Source organism: Pteronotus mesoamericanus, unplaced genomic scaffold (assembly GCF_021234165.1).
Source record: "Pteronotus mesoamericanus isolate MK-2021 breed Mesoamerican mustached bat unplaced genomic scaffold, CSHL_Meso_final scaffold_31, whole genome shotgun sequence".
Taxonomy (NCBI): domain Eukaryota; kingdom Metazoa; phylum Chordata; class Mammalia; order Chiroptera; family Mormoopidae; genus Pteronotus; species Pteronotus mesoamericanus.
Window position 1 is genome coordinate 3,972,124 of NW_026555312.1, and position 21,226 is coordinate 3,993,349.

Sequence of the window (21,226 nt, forward strand, 5' to 3'; positions counted from 1 at the left end):
ACAGATTAGAGGATAATGAGACTGGAAGCAAAGGGAAAAAGAAAGAAAGTCACTGTAATAAGTGACAGACAATGAATGCTTAAGATAGAGTGTCAGCAGACGAAATAGAGAGGAAAGAATAAATATAGACATGTTTAGGTAGTAAAATACATAGGACTTGGTGATTAATTACATGTGAGGTAAGATATTTAGGCTGATTCTTTTCTGCCTTTAGCAGCCTGGAAAAGAAGAGGGTTCTTTCACTCAGCTAAGAAAAAAAGAAAAGGACCATGAGGTATAGAGAAAATGGAAAGAATGAGTTCAGATGCTGACATGTTATCTTTTAGGTGGATATGTCCAGAAAGGTGATTGTATAGATGGGTCAGGGGATAGACAGAAAGATCTAGATGGGAGTACAGATTTAGAAATCACCCAAATATAGTTAGTAATTGAAGACATAGGTTTAGGTGACATTGTCTAAGAAAAGTTTATAAAGTGAGAAGAATGAAGAAGCAAAAATAGAATTCTTCGCAACATCAACAGGAAGAAAAGCCCAACCAGTTCCAGAAGTAGTAGGAGACCCAACTGAGTGGGTTAATTGAAACCAAAAAAAGTGATTTCCAAATGGAAGGAAAAAAATAACAAATGTGTCAAATATTACAAAGCTCAAAGAAAATAAAAGTTGAAAAGACTTCACTGAATTCAGCACTTAGGAGGTTACTAAATGTGTATGAAGAGTGATGGGGAGGCAAGGAAGTGAGCAGAGTGAGTATCAATTGTTCTCTCAAGAATTTTTGTTTCAATAGGAAAGCAAAAGATAGCAGGTATAAAGACTTGTGATTCTATTTTTTGTCTGCTTGGCATGTTTTTCTTTCTTTTAGTAACAGTATCTTTCTTTGCTTTGAGAAAGCACCTCCAACATTCCAGATGATCCTGGTGAGGATGTCATTCATGGTACCCTGGCTTCTCCAGGGCTACAGGGGTAAGACACAAGACCCAGTCCTCAGCGTACAGGTATTACTTAAATACAAGGCTCCAATGAGGCCAAGCAGAATGAACTCTGGTCTGCCAAAGATAACAGGAAAGGCTGCATTTTTCTACTGAAGTTATTAAACTAGAAAAATGTGATTTGAGGGTATCCTGCTATGCGAGAAATCCTGTTTAAAAAATAAAGCCAATTAGTAACTAGGATATCTTTTTAAAAAATGAGAGAAAGCCAGAGACATGATGAGATCATTTGAATGCTTGTTTCTAGCAAGATCAAAGCCAGATACCTATCTGGACTTTTCAGTTTACATGAGACAATAGGTTTCCTTTTTTGTGCTAAGTCACTTCGAGTAGAATTTCTGTCACTTACAATCAAAAAGGTCATACCTAGTTAGATGGGGACATGGAACTGAAGAAGAAAGAGACTTGAGCATATTTATATGCTTAAGAAAAGAGACAATAGTGAGGAGAGCTTGAAAAAAAGTGGGAAAAAGAGAGTGATAAATGGTCTCAAAAGTCCCAGGGGACACAGAGTAAGAAAGATTAAGATTACAGGTAGACAGATAAACCTTGAATACAAGATCATTCTTCTCTTAAGACAAAAAGGAAGTTTAGGATGGATAGAGAGACAGAGAAATATATAGTTGGGGGTGAAAAGTTGAAAGAGTTCATATACTATTGGTTAATTTTCAATTCTCAACTGATAACCAAAAGTCAATTTCATTTTAAAGAAATGGCATTGGTCTTGGAATCAAGAGATATAGAGTCTATTTCTGGTTCTGCCATTAATTAGATGTGTGACTTTGGGCAAGTCATTTAATCTCTCCCAAGTCTTGGACTCTTTCACTGTAAAATGAGAAACTGCACAAAGTTCCCTTATAATTAAAATTTTATGATTCAACATGCTTTCTCTTAATTTCTGACATTTTTTTCTTCCCTTCCTGAGATTGGAACACAGATAATATAACTTGCTATGTTTGTTTTTTTTTAAAGCATTTTCAAGAACAGTATTTGAATACATTTATAGTATGTTTTGTTACCAAAGACTAACACGTGAGAAGTATAATGTACACAATTACTAAATTACTACTACTAATAGTGCTAAATACTATGCCAAGAGTTTTATATACTATCTCATTTAATCCCAAGATTCCTAAAATATAACCAGATGAGGGTATCAGGACAAAATTGCTAAGTGAAATATTACCCAACTACTAAATGTCAGAACTAGAACATACTATGCAGATCCTTCTATAAAAAAAGAGGGGCTCATTAAGCAAAACAGGGACTGTTATTATTGGGGGTTAAAGTATCATGATGATACTTTTATATCATAATATAAATTGGATTTGCAATAGTGGATAGAAAAGAAATGCAAGCAGAAATATTCTGTAAAAAACAACATGTACTAAGTAGAGAGAAGGATAAACTCTGGTATGGATAGGGACAGGGTAGAGCCAGCAGTACAAGAAGTAAATCAAAGGTCTGTAGGATGAAGGGAGATACAAATAACGGGGTTGACAATTTTATACCTTCTATGCATGTGTAATAACATTCAGGCTTTGGACAAGTTGGATAAATGCTCTGATACTCTAGGTGACACTAGGGGACTTTTCTTGATCTTATATTGGGCCTAATGGCTACCATAGTGTCTTAAGAAGTAGTGGGTACTCTACCCCTTATCTACCTAAGATCCTAAATTATGGCCAGAAAAAGCATAAAGTGACAGCAAAGAGTAGCAGTAGATGCCAAGTCTACACACATGAAATTATTTTCAGAAAACCACAAGCTTGCCATTTCTACATACAGGAACTTGAATGAACAACTCTATGGCCAGGACTATTTTTCACACATTTTAACAGACTGGTTATTAATAACATGACCCAGAGAAATGATACTGTTAATGGCCAGATCCAGACTAACGATGAAACAGGCACAGTGTTGAAAAATTTATATGCATGATTTCATTAATTTAATGACATGCATGGATAAAAGGCAAACCTAGATTATGCACTAGTTATATTCTACAAACTAGATTATATTCTTATAGTATTCAATATCATAGAAATTGTTAAGAATCATAGACTTTAGAGCTATTAAAGGTCTCCCTACTTAATTCCTTAATTTTAAAGATAAGGCCCAAAGAAATTAGTTTTCCCAAGATCACACAGCTATTTTGTAAACTTGGACTAATTTTATAAACATAAAATTATTTTAAATAATTCTAAAGATATGTAAAAGTAGTAGTTTACCATTTTAAAACCTTTTGTACCAAGAGATCCCTTATGATTTCAGCTTTTCCTCATATTATCTTTAAATAAAAAGTCAACACTATATCTTTTTAAAACAATCTGACAGACATGGTAAAACCATCTGAAATAAGACCCAAACAACCTGAAACTGGTTCAATAACCCAAGAGAAAAATATGATCAAATTTTAATTATAATGATTTAAAATACTGATTTTTCAATAACATTATTTGTCAATCTAAAATAATGATAAACCATATTCTCTCTCAAGTCAATATTAATGGTAATTTACCTTGATCTTGATATTCAGATGGCTCTTGTTGAGCATTTTCACAGATTTCATGCTGATCCCTCTGCTCCATTATTGGTAACTCAGGTGTGTTTAAATATTCTGACCTTTATAAAGATAAATAAAACCATACAAATTTTAAAGAAAATAATAAAATTAATCTGATTTTGAAAATATATGAATAGGCATATAAATGAAAAAAAAGTATGGTTCATTCACTCAACGCTTTTATGAGAAAGTATACCAGCCTGGATAGTAAAGGGTAAATAATAGGTACTTAATGAGAGCAACAGATACTTAGTCATCTTTACATATCCTCAATATGTAGATATCTGCTATCTGTGTATAGTGTTAAAAATCTATTGCTAATGCTACTTTCCATTAGATAAACAAAACCTAGGATCTCTTGAAGTACTGTTGGCATCTATTCTGATTGATCAGTGGCTATTCTGAATAAGTATCTTAAATGTCATCCCTGCACATAAAATGCCCTTATCTGGAAGGGAAATGGCATATACTATTGTCTTCTTGCCATTATAATATAGGTAAAGAACTGACTTATCATCTAGGACCTTCTGCTTATTAACATGGAATATGAGCTTCAGTTATTTCATCTGTAAAATGGGATAAAAAATACCCCATTTTATGAGCCACATTATTAAGGGCAAAAGATACAATATACGAGAGTAAAAATTTTTAATTATGAAGTATTTTATAAATCTAAGATATTATTAAAATAGAGTGCCCCCTAAATGGACAGGACTAGACTTTGTACACCAATATGAATTCTCATTTGAAGTATATTCTTGTCACCTCTTAAGGCTAGAAGGCAGAGAGACTGATGAAGAGATTATTCAGTGAAGTATTATTCAAAGTATTCTATAACTGTCGGGTTCTAAGTAAGTTTAGGCTATAAAAGATAGTGACACTCTTATGATGTCATTACCTCATTATGGAACTAAATGATTACTGTGATTTGAAGGTAGCTAGTAACCATCTTTTACTGAACAAATGACCATTTGGAGGAACAGAGAGTTTATGATGAGTATTTCACCACAGATATTAACATTGTATCTGTACCTTGATATACTAGGAAGAGAAGCTTTTGCAGTAAAACAAAACTTCTTAAGGTCCACACTTTGAGATTTATTCATTTGCATCTATTAATGAAAAAAATACAAATTCAGCTACCAAGTTCACATCAATACCTTTTAATACATAAGCCAAACAGGAAAATTCTTGCTGGTATATAAAGTCCAAAAATCAATGAATTATGAGAAATTCAGGTTAGCACTCAACTCAAGTTTCCTTCTTAGGCCCTTCTTAAATGTAGCTATTCTTCGAGATTCTTTACCAGGTCGTCTCACTCTACACATTCTGAATCAAAGGTTTCATCTCCTCTCATAGCTTCAATGATCATTTATGTGGAAATGATTCTCAAATCTGTATTTCTAGCATAGCTATCTCTCCTGATTTTCAAAGTTATATATAGCTGTCTGTAAAACAACTTTTGTTAGACACCTTGCAGGCTTCTAGTTCAGTGTTTCCCAAATTGAACTTACCATATCTCTATACCATCAAGCTTGCTTTTCCTTTAGAGTTCTTACCCTAGTGAGGTCCTACTTTCTTCCCAGCTGCTTGAGCCAGAAAGCTGGGCATGATCTTTAACTACTCCTTCTACATCACCCCTCATAACTAATTAAGTACCAAGCTAGTTGATTCTATCTATGGAAAATATTTTAAACTTTTCTCTATTGCTGTACTAGACTAGGCCATCATCTTGCTTGCATTATCACAAAACCCATCTAATGATTTCTTGCATTCCTTTTGTAACATTCTCTACCAGGGGTGTCCAACCGTTTGGTGTCTCTGGGCCACACTGGAAGGAGTTGTCCTGGGCCACACATTAAATACATAAACACTAACAAAAACTGATGAGCAAAAACAAGGTTTTAAGTAAATTTACAATTTTGTGTTGGGCCTCATTCATAGCCATCCTGGGCTGCATGAGGCCTGCAGCCACGGGTTGGATACCCCTGCATCCACTCTCTATATTATATACATAATCAACTTTATCAATGCAATTCTGATTATGTCACTGATTAAAGTCCTTCAGTCACTTTCCAATATATTCAGAATAAAGTCCAAATCCTTAAAATAGCACACAGATATTCATGATCTAGCTTCTATTTACTTTTCGAGCTTCATCTGTCTCTACTACTGCACCCCCTACTTGTCATTGAAGTCCAGACACATTGTATTACTTCAGTTTTTTAATGGAAAATATCTCTATCTCTTTCTCTACTCTGGAATACTGCATATTCTCTATTATTAAATACTTTTCTATCCCTCTCTACCACCACTCAGATGCCCACCTCTTTGTACCTGGCTTATGCCTCTATGTCATTTAGGTCTCAATCATGGTTATTAGGAGTTTTTTCCTGGCCTATCCAATGCGGAGTGCGTATACTTTCTATCTAAGTTCAAGTTATCTTAGAGTTCTGTCACAGGATCACTCATCATATTATACTGAAAAAGCTTATTTATTTATTTGTATCCTTCACTCAATTATAAGATGTATGAGGATTGGGACTAAAACTGTCTTATTCATCGCTGCATCTTAGCACCTATTATAGCGCTTGGCACATTCTTGGAGCTCAAGGAGTATGGAAAGGGAAAAAAACTAATATTGAGATCCAGAAAGTAAAAACAGCGGTCTCCAACCATAGAAGTTCTTGAAATCAAGAAATCAAGACAAATCAACTTAATAAGCAGAAGCAAAAGAGAAGAGTCTCACAAATAATGGGAAGAAAAAGAAATACCCCCCTCTCAAAGGGAAAGGAAGAATCCCCAGGAAAATAACTAAATGAAACACAGGCAAGTACACTATAAGATACTGAGTTCAAAACAATGGTTCTAAGGAAGCTCAATGAGCTCATTGAGCACAGAGAGAATTACAAAAACCTACAGGGAAACTACAAGGAACTTACTGTGAACTACATCAGCATGAAAAAGGACATAGAAACTATCAATAAGAGACAAGAGGAAATGAAGAATACCATTTCCGAACTGAAGAACACAGCAGAAGGAACCAAAAGCAGGCTAGATGAAGCAGAGGACCAAATCAGCAAGCTGGAGGACAAGGTAGAAAAAAGCTTCCACAAAGAGCAAGAAAATGAAAAAAGACTCAAAAAGAATGAAGAGGCATTTAGAGAAATCCAGGACAACCTGAAACGTAACAATATCTGTATAATAGGGATACCAGGGAGAAGAGGAGAAGGAAGGGATAGAGAACCTGTCTGAAAAAGTAATGATGGAAAACTTCCCTAATAGGAGGAGAGAAAAAGTCACACAAGTCCAGGAAGCACAGAGGGCCCCATTCAAGAGGAACCCAATGCGGCCCACTCCAAGACACATCATCATTAAAATGGCGAATATCAAAGACAAACAGAGAATCCTAAAGCAAGCAAGGGAGAAAGAGGTAGTAACATATAAGGGAGCCCCAATACGGCTAGCAGCTGACTTCTCAACAGAAACACTGCAAGCCAGAAGGGAATGGTAAGAAATATTCCAAGTCATGAAAAGCAAAGGTCTGCAACCAAGACTGCTCTACCCAGCAAGGCTCTCAATTAAAATGGAAGGCGAAATAAGGAGTTTCCCTGACAAAAGACGGCTAAAAGAATACACCTCCAGCAAAGCAGCATTGCAAGATATGCTAAACGGACTGCTTTAAGATGAAGAAAGAGTTTCTATGAATATCCAGTTCCTTTCGGAGTTGCCAATTCTTGATATTACCAATATTTTTAATACTCATTAATCTGATTGTGATGATGTTAATTGTTCCTTTACTTTTGTTGAAACTAAACCTGTTTTTGTATATTTCTTGCCTATATCTATTGTTTTTTTTAAAAGCTTTAAATGACTTTTTGGTATTCTTTATCCATTTATTGATTAAAGGTCTGTAGAACTTTTTTCAAAAAAAAAACCCCTTTTAACCATGTTTTAGATGTGTTACAAATACTTTTCTATTCTATTCCTTGTCCTTTAACTTTTTATATGTATATTACTATATAGTTAAATGTTAATATAGTCGTATTGTCAATATTTACTCTATAGCTTCTGGGTTTGAATATTTTACTTGAGGTCATGAAAAATACTAGTTCTATTTTATTTTAAAATTCCTTAGATTCTACATATCGATTTTTAACTCACCTGAATATTTCTTGTATAATGTGTGAAATAGGGCTCTATATTTGTTTTATTTCAAGTAATAGTGGTCCATGTACCTTGTTTGTTGAAAAGCCTTATTTTACACACTGATTTGAAATATCAACTTAATCATATATTACATTGTTAGATATATACGTTTGTCTTTAGAATGCTTATTATATTTAATTGATCTATTTGATTATTTCTGTGCTGATGTCATGTTGGTTTAATTCCTGAGACTTTATAATGGTTTTAAATTTTCTTAATATTTTATAATTACCTTTGACATCTAAAAAAATAAATAAAATCAATTGGCATTTAAAAAAGAAAGAAAGAAAAAGAGAGATGGAACTCCTACCTTTTGTGACAACATGGATGGAACTGGAGAATATTAAGCTAAGTGAAATAAGCCAGTTGATGAAAGACAAATACTGTATGATCTCACCTATAAGTGGACTCTATTCAATAAAATAAACTAACAAACAAAATAAACCACAAGCATGGAAACATGGAGCAGACTGGAAGTGACCAGAGAGGATGGGGAAAGAGCACAATGGTGGAAAGAAGGGGAAAGGACTAGACAAAGAACATGTATGAATGACACAAGGACATGGACAACAGAGTGGGAACTGACTGTGGGAGTGGGGAGTGGGGGCAGAATGGGTGAAAGGGGGTAAAGGGGTAAAAATCGAGACAACTGTAATAGAAAAAACATGATTTATAATTTTTTAAAAAATAAATAAATAATATTAAAAAAATAAAATAAAAAAGCTAATATGGAATAAATATGGAAGAAAGGAAAAATCTGAGTGGCTAAAAATTATCTCAGATGTCATTTCAAACTGCATATCTCAGATAGTCATTTCAAACTGCATGTCTCTCCCTGTTTCCCAACATTCCCCTTGTTTTAGCCTCAAGGCTTAGAATCTTCATTCTTATATAAGCCCTAGAAAAGAAACAGCCATTCTGTCATTTTCTTGACTTTGTTCTGTGGCTTAATCCATTATTTTGCCCTGGATATGATGACTTAGGCTTAGGATAAGTTGCCATGACTAGCTTATCAAAGAGTCGGAACTCCCACTTCTTCATTACTTGAAAGGGAAGCTCTTGCTCAATACTCCTGTAGATACATGGATCAAAATCAACCTCAGACTTCCCAGGCCAGCACAGATGGAGCCAGAGAAGAGCACATGTGTCTAGTTTCACTTGTTAGACCAAGTCAAGCTACATATCCCTCTTCATTTCCCTCTTTTCTGGAAAAAAGAAAAAGCAAATGAAGGAAGATGCTACAAAAACATCCCAAAAGTGGATTTATAGATTGATTACTAAGAACTATAATACCTTTTCCTTTAGAAACACGATTATGGCTAATGGTCATATTCCTAGTCAAGCCCTCAAGTACATTGTTGATATCTACCTAATTGAGAAACAGAATGAAGGAATATTCATATACATTTAATTACAGAACAAGGGATAAATGTTATTAAAACTAACCTTGAGACGTTTAACTGGAGGAAGGGATGAAGCATTTCTGTTTCTTAAATCAGATAAATATGAAGAAATTGTTGGCCCTTTCATTTCTGACTTCTGTGCAACTCCAGTTTTACCTATAAAGAAAAATTCTAGATTCTTTAGGTTATACTTTAGCTATTATTCATATAAAGCCAAATTTCTTTAAAATTTCCTATCTAATATTTACTTTTTTCATGTTGTCTACAAGAGAAAGAAAACTATTTGTGTTACAAGCTGCATAATATAAATATCACACATAGATAATTAGAATATAATTGTTTTTTATCAAAGACCTTTCAATTCTTAAAACCTGAAATAAACTTGTTTTATGTAACTCACAGCAGTCATGTCCACATGTCTGTTTATTTTTACAGTGATGATTACATTCTCGGTTCCCAGGTTTTTTGCAGGCAGTCATTCCTAAATTAATGTAAGATAAACAAACCTATTTTTACTACATCTATTATTATAAATTTAATATAATTAATTTATGTCATCTCTTTCCTTCAGACAGTACAAAGAGATTATGATTTTTCACATTTCCTCTAATATTAATCCATTTATTATGTAATTAAAAAAAATAGTTCTAAGTTAGTCCCTTCCCCATTCTTAGCCCCAACTCAGTTATAGGAACAGTGAGCCACCTATAAGCTTTTGTTAACTTTCCTGATACAAATAGAACAACTCAGTACTTCTTTTCCTGAATGAGGTAAGAATAAGGGTGGAGTTTGAAACTTTTTTGCTGCTTTATACTTAAGCTTCAAGAACCAGGAAGGAAGGAAACTTCATGGTATTTTGATGTCATCATTGACAGCTGCTAGGAGACAGGATACTACATATTTAATAAATGTTAGAAATAAGTGTCTTAGGGGTATAACAAATTTGCTATATAAAGTCACAGAAAGAAAAATGCTTCCAACTTGATCCCCAAAGCTAGAATTAAAATATCTGAATATGTAATTTATTCATTAATTTTATTTTAAATAGGCTCTTTGATCTTAGCTCTCACTAGTACCAAGGAGGAAAGGGAAAACATATAAACTGGTCCTTGAAGGACAGACAGGATCGGTACATGAGAAAGGGATCGGGGAAGATGTTCCAGACTAAGGACATAATATCCAAAGGCAGCACACTACAGATGGTAGAAATGGAAATCAGTTTATTTTTCCTGGAGCATAGATCTTAAGTGACTAGAACTGTATACAATGAAAAGCTTTAACCTTTCTTGGTTTTTTACTCTTCATTTTCAGTGCCATTGCTTCATCAACCTTTCTCAAGGCATAGCACATCTAGACAACGATAATACTGTGTATGTATAGCACCCTCTGGTAAATGGATGACCTGCTCACCACATGAGGCAACTGGCTAGACACCTTGAGGGCTAAGCAGATCAATGTATTGGGTACTGATTAAGTAATAAAACATCCCTGGCAATTGGAAGCTAACAGTTGAACAACAGTGTTCCCAACTGAACATAAACAAATTTGGAATAATATAAACAATACCCAGATAAGGCCCCTGTGACTATAGAAGACAGAGATAAGACCACAGTACAATTATTTCAGAAACTAGAGATAAAGACACTCAAGAATCAGAAAAATAACTAAACATCTCCCTCTTCTGGCTAACGCAAATGACTATTTTTTTAATCCTCCCATCTCCAAGATAAAACATACCAAACTATCCAATACTCCACTTTCTAAGAGCATTCAATCCAGAATTCAAACTGCTTTCTCTAAACGCTCCTAAGAATTACCTAGCACAAGCTGAAATCCTCAAGTAAGCTCTTCTCAACTCCCTGAGATGACTCACAGTTCTGCCAGCGCTGTGCTCTCCAATACCTAACTTTCCCTGAATCCAGGTGTGCTCCCAGCATCCTTGGCTAAAATTTTGACAGTAATGCTTTACAAGGAGGGCCATGGCTTGCAGAGTTTTGCCCCAGATCATGATCTCATCTCTCAGTTACCTGATTTCCTTGAATCTAGTCCCACAATGCTACAATTTATTCTATATTCTGTTGTTTAATTAATCTACCTGAAGTTCAACTATGATCAGATCATCTGCCCACTTAGAATGCTGCCAAGAAAATTAATTCCTTTTTGAAGGTCCTCCACAATATAATTCTAGCCTTCATTTCCAGCACCCATACTAAAATACATCCACCAAAGCACACTGACTTGCCATTATTCTAATACTCTGAAGCCTTTCTATGATTGTACTTTTAATATTACCTCTTGTCTTCAAAGACTTTAACTTCTTTATCTATCAGAACTTGTAGAGATCTATTCTCATCACCCCCATCTGGAAGTGATTTCTCTATCCTTTGAACTCCCATGGCATTTTCTTGTCCCTCTCTACTTCCTGTATGCTGTCTAATATTTAATGTATTTACATGAAAAACTCAGTGGAAAAGTATAGGACACCCTAAACTAGAATAAGAAAACATGAGTTCTAACATGGGCTCTTATCTGTAAAAAACAGATTAAAAATAATACCTGTTTTGCTTACCTCACAGAGATGAAAAGATAAAATTAAGCATGTGAAAGCACTTTAAAATTAAGTGATAAATTAATCTCTCCTATTATATGAATTAAAGATTAAACAGTAATTATAAAATTAAACTTGTTCTGAATGCTATAAAGGAGAAAGGTACAATGCTATTTGATAACGTTGGAGAACTGTCCTGGTCAGTTCCCTGGGAAGGGACAATTGGGCTGAGGAGTAAGAGTGGGAGTTAACAATGAAAAGAGGTAGAAGAAAGAGCATTTCATATGGAGGGAGTAGCATATGCAATAGCTCTATGACAAAAGAAAGCACTAAGAAACTGAAAGGTCAGTGTGGCTGATGCTCAAAAACTGAGAGAGTGTATAAGATGAGACTAGTGGTAGAAAGGTTGGCCTATGTCTGTAGGGCACCCTGGCCATTGCATATCTCCACATACGTCATGTAAGGAAGGTTCAACTACTTACAGAATGCTCTCTGATTCTCCTTGGGACATGTCAAGATAGGCAGTCTCGTGAGAAGTTAAAGGCCATTTATCATCTGCCTCTAGCTTGCAGGAGGCTATCTTGCATGTGGCTGCCATGACACAGTTTCTCATCTGCCTTCTGGTTCCAGTAAGGCATAGAACTCTTCCCCGTGCCCCTTTCCAGTACAACTATAAAACTGCTTAACTGCAACCTAGCATTGATTCCTCAAAAACAAAGCAACCCACCATTCTCTGACCCCTGCAGTAAGCAGCGGATACGATGCTCATCTTGTTTTGCTGTCTGTGTAAGTAATAAACTGTCTTAAGTCCATTTGGGTCTTTTGTGTCCTTAAATAGCCAGTCCTATGGAGGTGAGGCACCCCACTGCTACTTATGGACTGATGGACCACATGACTGAATGGAACCAGTTAATAGTTTGGATCTTTTGTTCTAAAAGTTATGGGGAGCCATTGAAATGTTTTAACCAAAGAAGGGACATAACTATATTTGCTTTAAAAAAAATCCATCTATGGAATATAATAAGAAGAATGGATTTGAGAGAGGTCAGAGTGGATGCAAGAAAACTAGTTTACTTATATGTGGAATCTAAAGAACAAAATATTCAAACAAAATAGAAACAGATTCATAGATACAAAGAACAGATTGATGGTTGATTGGCAGGTTGGTGAGCTGGTTGAAAAAGGCAAAGAAATTAAGAAGTACAAATTTATAGTTACATAATAGTTACAAAGATATAAATAACAGCAAAGAGAATTTAGTCAATAATAATATTGTAAAACCTATGTGTGGGGCCAGGTGGGTAGTGGAAATATTGGAAAGACCACTCTGTGAAGTACATAATTGTTTAACCACTATACTGCATATCTGAAACTAATACAGAATAATATTGAATGCAAACTGTAATTGAAAGATAAATAAATAAAACTAGTTAAGAAGCTACCGCAGTTGTTTACACAAGAAAATGAAAGTAGCTCAGTTAGGTGGCGGGAGAAGTAGAGTCACAGAGAATGGAGTGATTTGAGAGATATACAGAAGATAAAAATATATTTTATGGAGAATCTAGTGGAGTGCTTCTCTTTCTTGAGCAGCATATTGTTCTCCCTTAAGTTGCATTGCCTTCCTCTTAGTTCACTTCTTTATCTATCAGAACTTGTTGAAATTAATCTACCTTAATTTCATTCAATATTTCAAAGATAAAGACAAATATATGGAAACACTTCACCCACTTATTCTCTCTTCATAGATACCTCCTTTCTTGAGCCCTCTCTCCTCCTATTAATGCAACCTAGGCCTGTCCTATAGTTGTCATCCTGGAACATCCTTTCATTAAACTCTTGGGTTAAATCCACTATTCCTGGATTCTTTGACTTTTTCCTTTCTTGGTTAACTGCTTGGTTTTATTGTGCTCATCCCCAAACTGCCTGAGAAGGAATGAATGGCAGTTAAACTTTCTGAATCCATCCTTGAATGCATTAAGATATCTTTATTTTACTTAATAGTTTGACTGGTTATAGAACATGGGATTCAAAATCATTTTTCCCTGGATTTTTAAGTCCATTGTCTTCTAGCATCCAGTGTTGCTGATAAAGACTAACACAATTTTGGTTTTTGTTCCTTTGAAGCATTTATGATTTTTTTCTCCAAGATGTTCTGAAATATTTTAATTATGCCTCTTTAGTATATCTTCTTTTGTTTATCCTCGCTAGCACTGTCTTTTTGATGTGCAGACTTGCATTTCATTTCAAGTTTATAAAATTTTCTCAAATTATGTCTTCTGGTTTGTTTTTTCTCCTTTTATGGAAAACTTATTATGTTAGCTATTGGATTTCTAGATTGCCCACTTTTGTTTTTTATTTTTTGCTTTCATTTAGATTGTAATGACTTTATCTTCTGGCCCTCCAGCTAAGCTATTTTCTTTTTCAATCATAATTCTTATTTCCTTGTACTTGCTCTTGTTAATTGCTTGTTTTCATGGCATCGTATTCTGTTTTATGGTTGCAATTTAATTTTTAATTTCTCTGATGTTACTAATTAGTTTATGTTACATTTTATTACACTCCTGAAATATCTTGTTGCTCTTTCATCCAATTTCTGTTTACTTATTTTGGGCTTTCTTTCATGTGTTCCAGATATTCTTCAAAAGTCTCTTCATCTATGGTTGTCTAAGTCAGTCCTATTCTAGTCCCATCTCACATAGGAGAAAATTAATTCATACAGAGTTTAAGTAACATATTCAAGACTACGCAGATAATAAATAGCAAATTTGAGATTCTAATTCGGGTAGTCAAATTCCAGAGCCTGGTCTTTCAACTACCCTCCCTCCTTAGTTATACTGCTGCATTAGTTCTCCATAGATAATGCATTTAGTTTATTTAGTAAAAGAATCTGCTGTTTTGGGGGTGGGAAGACGAGGAGGAAATGCCTTGCAGGTTGTTTTGAAGTAAGGGAAAAGGAACTGCTTCGTCCCTTAATTCAAGAAGTTCTAATACATGCATTTCTAAGTATTACCACAAGATGGTGTACAATGACTACACACATTGGTTCCCAAGGGTGAAAACTAACTAGGATTTGGGAGTCTAATTTTAGAAATTCTGGGAACTCCCCAAAATTTCAAGAAAGAGTTAGCAAGTCTTGTCAGGAATTAAGACTGTATACAAGCATAATATAATACTAGTATATGAGTATTACCTAAGTGAAAAAACTTTTTACTATAATTCTGTTGGAAATGGCACTTAGAAATTACGAGCTCCCTGCCTTGACCCCACTACTCCCTACATCCCACAAATTGTCTAAATTTGTCTGGTTAACAAATATAAGGTTACAGAGGTTGGCAATTTGAACAATAAGGTTCTCAGAGATAACTGACCTGACCTAAGCTGTACTCTCAGGTATACTGTAAAGAGATTCCATATTCCATCACTAACATAATCTGAAATTCATATATTTTCATGGTTTTGTCACATATTATATTAACTTACATGTAACGTATGTTTTTAAAGCCCCCAGTTGCAAGAACTTAAAGTAAAATAAATTTATAGTGTTAACTAGAAACTTATTTAAGGAAAGTATTTACAATTACTTTAACAGGGTCAATTAATTGCTGCTGGAACAAGGGTCAGTTGCTTAAAAAAAAATTCAGAAAAAAAAATGGAAATAGCAGGCTTCCCTGACAGACTTAGCACCACATCCTAATTTTAAATTCAGATGATTTTCTGTGTGCATAAGCTACTGGAGTTAATATTGCTAAAAGAGTTTTACTTAGACTTTTGCAGTTCCTAACTTATGTTAATCATAGATTTACGCGCGTCATGATTTTACTTTTTAAATGCAGCATCTTTTAATTTTTGTCAAATATCATATTATAATTTTGGTTTTTATTTATCAAAAACAAAGATCACAGTGATGAACTGGAGTTCTTGATTTTTCAATTTAATGCACATATACACTAAAGAGTATAAAAAAAAGCAGACTTCCTTTTGACTAGCATATGAATGTGCACATTTCCAAAGTGCTTGAGCACTGGTTTTATCCTTGCATTCTTCAAGTACATTAAATTTTCATACTCTGGATGGCAGAGAAAATGCAAATGAATTTATTAATGTCAAATCAATTTTCTTCAAATTAAACAAAGCCCACACTTCTTATTGAGAAATGCACTTAAAGGATAAGGTTAAATGTCTAAAGATCATATATTAAAATTGGCCTGAAAAAATATTAAAAATTTTTACAACAAAAGAGTATTTTCACACTGCCATATCTTTAAAAGAGTAAAGATATTTTTTCTAAATTCAAAAAATAATTTATCTCTTGGGACTATCGCTGTATGAGAGAAACTACTGCAGAACGAATGTTTCAATGAATTGTAGAAAGCATAAAAATAACAATTATATTATGTACACTTAGGTACATACTTTTGTTTTTATATATGGTCCTATCATTTGACAATATGTAATATTAAAATTTGTTGAACTTGCAAGCACATTTGGAAGTAATTATTTAAAAACTATATTCTCTGAACTAAATACCAGTTTGTAGCACCTAATAGATGGTCTGACAAGAAGCTAGAAAATCTAAAATTTGGTTTTGAGAAAGCCCAAATTTTGTTTTCACAGCCTTAGTAGGGTAAATCTAGCCCTTTCATTGTGTCATTTACTGAGGACAATGCAGATTGTATATGCATGTTATGCTCAAAGTTATAACTGTGTATCTTTATTTGGGGATATATTAATTTGCACATAAGAACTAAATTATACAGTCAGAATGTTCATAAGATTTGGGTGTGTATGTTGAGTGTGTGTGCGCATGCGCGCACGTGCACGCGTAATAAAACAGTTGTCTGACAGGAAATATCTTTTATCTGTTTTCCACAGGGTTGTGCTGAGTATGTGGGGAACTTTTGCCTTTATGGAAGGTTCATGCAAGTAGGAAGTATAATAAATGTCCCTACTCTTTACTACAGTTGCAAGTAACAGAAACTATTCAAGCTATGTTTAAGAACAAGTGGTAGGAAGGGCTTTGAAAGGTATTCCATGAACAGAGATATCTCACAGAATCCAAAAGCAGTAATGCAGCTAAGCATCAGGAGGGACTGAAATCAAGAAGTGGAAAGTCATCAGAGCTCTGGCTGTGGCATTCTCCCCTTTGCTTCCCTCTGTATGTCTGCTTTTACTCTTCTCAACAACAGTTCATCTATCTAGGATCCTTCCCACACCTGGTAAAGGATGGCTCTTATAGCTGAGTATGTATTATCTTAGTGCAGTCCTAATTCTAAATTGTCTTCTTAAACTGAGGTATGTCCATCCTTCTGGGAATTTGAACTTGGTACAGATTAAAAGAAGGTCATTTTGGTTTGATATTTTTGCTGTCTGGAAAGTAGTGGCCAGAATGGAGATCTGAGGAAAATGTAGTATAAGGCAAACACAAGTTACTTCTGTGATGTTGTGGTCAGTTCTAAGAAAAAGAGGGTCATTGAAAGCTAGAAAGAAACACTTCTTCCTTTTTTATTTCCAAACATATACACCATAAGCTTTTTTCCTCCAGGAAAAAAGTACTTCCTTCTAAAAGATGATACAATATCAACAATGGTAACATTTAAAAAACACTTCATTAGTTTACAAAACATTTTCACATACACCTTTTTCATTTGCTTTTTAATACCATTTAAGTAGATATTCCTCCAATTTAATTCAAAAAATACGTACTGATATCCTTCAATGTACCACTTTCAGGACATCTGGAGACAATGGTAGACATGACAACATATTGGAAATCAGGTAAGAGAAAGGAAATAATCAAGAATGATTCCTAGGTTAGTCTTGGGCAACTTGGTGGATGGACAGGTGACAGGACCACTAAATGAAATAAAGAATGGGAGAGAAATAGGTAAAGAAGATGCAGGATGGAGAAAGGGAGAGGAGATCACAAGTTCAGATCTGTTAAATTTTACTGGCCTAAGAAATACCCAAATGGAGATGTTCAGTTGACCTCTTTATATATCAGTGGCATTTAAAGTCCTAAAGATAGGTAAGATCACCTCGGAAAATAATGTAAACAGAAGAAAGGGAGGCCTACGGCTGAGTCTTAGGTAACTCCAACATTTAGAAGTCAGAGAGAAAGAAGAGTAAGAAAAATATGAAAAAAAGTAGCCTTTGAGAAAGAAGGCAAGTCAGGGAAGAATAGTGCCATGGAAACATTTCATTTGCTTATTAAATACAACCATTTAAGCAGATATTTTTAAGGACTTTTTTAAAAAAGTGATCAATGTTGTTGAATGCTACTAAGAGATACTGTTATCCTCCTTTTACAAATTTGGGAACTAAAGATCAGAGAAATTGTAATTTGCACAGATCACAGCAGGCAGTATGTATCAGAGCCAAGATCAGAACACACATTTCTAACTCAAATTCTCTTTGTCTAACTTTCTATTTAACTATATATAAAAAATTTCTCCTTTTTAACTTTTTTAAAGTACACATAAATATAAAAAAGTACATGTGTAGTAAATGTACAGAACAATGACTTCTCATATACTGAACCCATCCATGTAACCAACACCTAGATTGTGCAATGGAGAATTATCAGCACCCCTAAAAGCCAATCTTATGCCCCCTTTCTGTCACCTCTGCCAAGAATGTCCCCTATCCTGGCTTTTAATAGCATAGATTAGTATATTGTTTTTCCAGGACTGTCATAACAAAGTACCACAAACTGGGTGATTTAAAAATTAGAAATTTATTCTTCTATGGCTCTGGAGGCTAGAAGCCTGAAATTAAGCTCTTGGCACAACACACTCACTTCCTACCCTCTCAAAGAGGATCCTGCCTTGCCTCTTCCAGCTTCTGATAGCTCCAGGAGTTCCTCAGTTTATGGAAACTACAAACTCTGCCTCTCTCTTTGCATGCTACTTCTCTATGGGTTTGTGTCTTAATCCCATATGGAGTTTTCCTCTCTGTTACTATTTATCTTTTCTCTTCTCCTCATCCCACCAGTCCTATGGGATTAAAGTAGATCTGCATTTTAACTTGATTATACCTGCAAAGACCCTATTTCACAGTTCACATTCACAGGAATCAGGAATTAAAAGGTCAATATATGTTTTTTTTTGGGGGGGGGGGACACAATTCAATCCATTAATGATTATTAGCTATATTTATAACATATACATGGAATAACACAATATTTTCCTTTTTATGTCTGGCTTCTTTTGCTGAGCATTATGTTAGAGAAATACATTCATATCATTGTGTGTAGTTGTAGGTCATTTATTCTCATTGCTCTATAGCAGGAGTTGGCAAAGTATGGTGCATAGGCCAGCCACCTCTTTTTTGTAAATAAAGTTTTATTGGAACATAGCTATATATAGTTAAATATAGTTATGTATATATTGTCTGTGGTTGCATTCAAATTACAGAGACAGAATTGCATAGTTGCAAAGGAGACCATATGGCCTGCAAGCCTGAAATATTTACTATTTGGCCTTTAAGAAAAAGTTTACCAACCCTGTAGAATTGTGTCAGGTCAGTATAACACAATTTATTTGTCCACTGAACTGCTGATGAGCATTTGGCTGGTTTCTAGTTTAGGGCTAATATGATAGCAGGACTATGAATATTCCAATATATGTATTTTGGTGAACACACATGCACTCTTCTGTTGGGTTATACCTAGAAGGAGAATTTGTGGCTTATAGAATATGTGTATGTTAAGCTTCAGTGAATATTGTTGGAAAAGTAGTTGCAACAATTTCCACTCACATTAGTCATTGAGAGTAATGGCTGTAACACAGCCTCATCAATATTTGGTGTTTTCTTTTGTTCTTTATTTTATTCATTTGTTTTTTTAGACAGGGAGGAAGGGAGGGAGAAAGAGAGAGAGAAAAACATCACTGTGCAAGAAAAACATTGATTGGTTGCCTCTCACATGCCCCCAACCAGAGACTTGGCCCGCAAACTAGGCATGTGCCCTGACTGGGAATAGAATTGGAGACCTTTCTGTTTGCAGGACAATGATCAACCCACTGAACCACACCAGTCAGGTCTGGTATTTTCTTTCCGTTTAAGTTCTTTTAGTGGTTGTAAAATGATATCTCATTAAATTTTTTCTTTTTAATTAAACTTATGGGATGATATTGGTTAATAAAATTCTATAGGTTTCAAGTGTACAATTCTAGGATACATCATCTGTATATTACATTGTGTGTCCATACCCAAAATCAAATCTCCTTCCTACATATTAGTTTTTATTAAATACCCATTCATATATCTTGGCTGCTTGGATAGCCTCCATTTTGAATTGTCTATTTAATCTTGTGCCCATTTTCCTAATAACGCCTCTTTTTCAAACATATATATGAGTTCTTTATGTGTTATGTATAACATCTCTTTGTCAGTGTATTAGTTTGCTATGGCTGCCATTACAAAGTACCACAGATAAAGTGGCTTAAACAACAGAAGTTTCTCTCAGTTCTGAAGGCTACAATTCCAAGATCCACATGTCAACAGGGTTGGTTTCTTCTGAGGCCTCTTTCCTTAGCTTACAAATAGTTGTCTTCCCCCGTGTCTTCACATGGTCTTCCCCTGTTTTTGTATCCTAATTTCCTCTTCTTAAAAGGGTGCCAGTCATACTAGATTAAGGCCCCCTCTAATTACCTCATTTTAACTTAATTATCTCTTTACAGACTCAAAATTCAAATAAGGTCAAATTCTGAGGTTCTGGAGGTTAGGACTTCACCATACAAATTTTGGGAGGACACAATTCGGCCCGAACAAGCAGGTATATGTAGTATAGTTTTTTTTCTCACACTCTGTGGTTGCCTTTCCCTCTCTTAATGGCGTCTTTTAATGAACAGAAGTTGTTACTTTTAACATGGTCAAATTCATCAAATGGTTTTGTAGGCAGCACTTTTTGTATTCTGTTTAAGAAATCAACCTATTCCAAGGTCTTGAAGATCTATTTTTATTTCTAAAGGTTTTACTGTTTTCTTTTCACATTTGAATCAGCCATGTATTTGTAAATAACTTTTGTGTAGTGTCTGAGGTCAGGGTCAAGACAGTTTTCACTATGGACATCCAATTGATTTAGCACCATTTTTTTTAAAAAGACCCTCCTTTCTTCACTGCATGGTACTGTGACTTTTGTCATGCCACTGATTTGTCATAAATCAGTAACTGTATGCCTGTACTCTATTTCTGGACTCTAGTCTGTTCCACTGGTTAATGCATCTATCCTATGCTATATCACACTCTCTCAATGTTTATTGTTTAATAACAACTCCTGCTATCCAGTTAAGTAATGTGTCTACTTATATTTTCTACTTCAAATTTATCTTGACTATTCTTGTTCTTTTGAATTTTTGCATGAATTTTATAATCAGTGTGTTGTTTCAGGAATCAAACAAAAAAAAAAAAACCCTGCTGGTATTGGGTTAAATCTAAAGATTAACTGGGGAGAACTGACATCTTTATAACAGTGAATCTTTTTACTGAACATCATAAAGTTTTTACTTTTTATAT

General features: G+C 34.6%; 1 protein-coding gene across 1 annotated transcript in view; it reads right to left on the reverse strand.

Moving 5' to 3' along the window:
- HFM1 (helicase for meiosis 1) overlaps positions 1-21,226 on the reverse strand; it is a 91,548-nt gene that overhangs the window by 10,330 nt on the left and 59,992 nt on the right. The window contains 4 exon segments of the mRNA XM_054592054.1: positions 3,509-3,612; positions 4,586-4,665; positions 9,209-9,321; positions 9,566-9,646. Of these exon segments, the coding sequence (XP_054448029.1) occupies positions 3,509-3,612; positions 4,586-4,665; positions 9,209-9,321; positions 9,566-9,646 (378 nt within the window).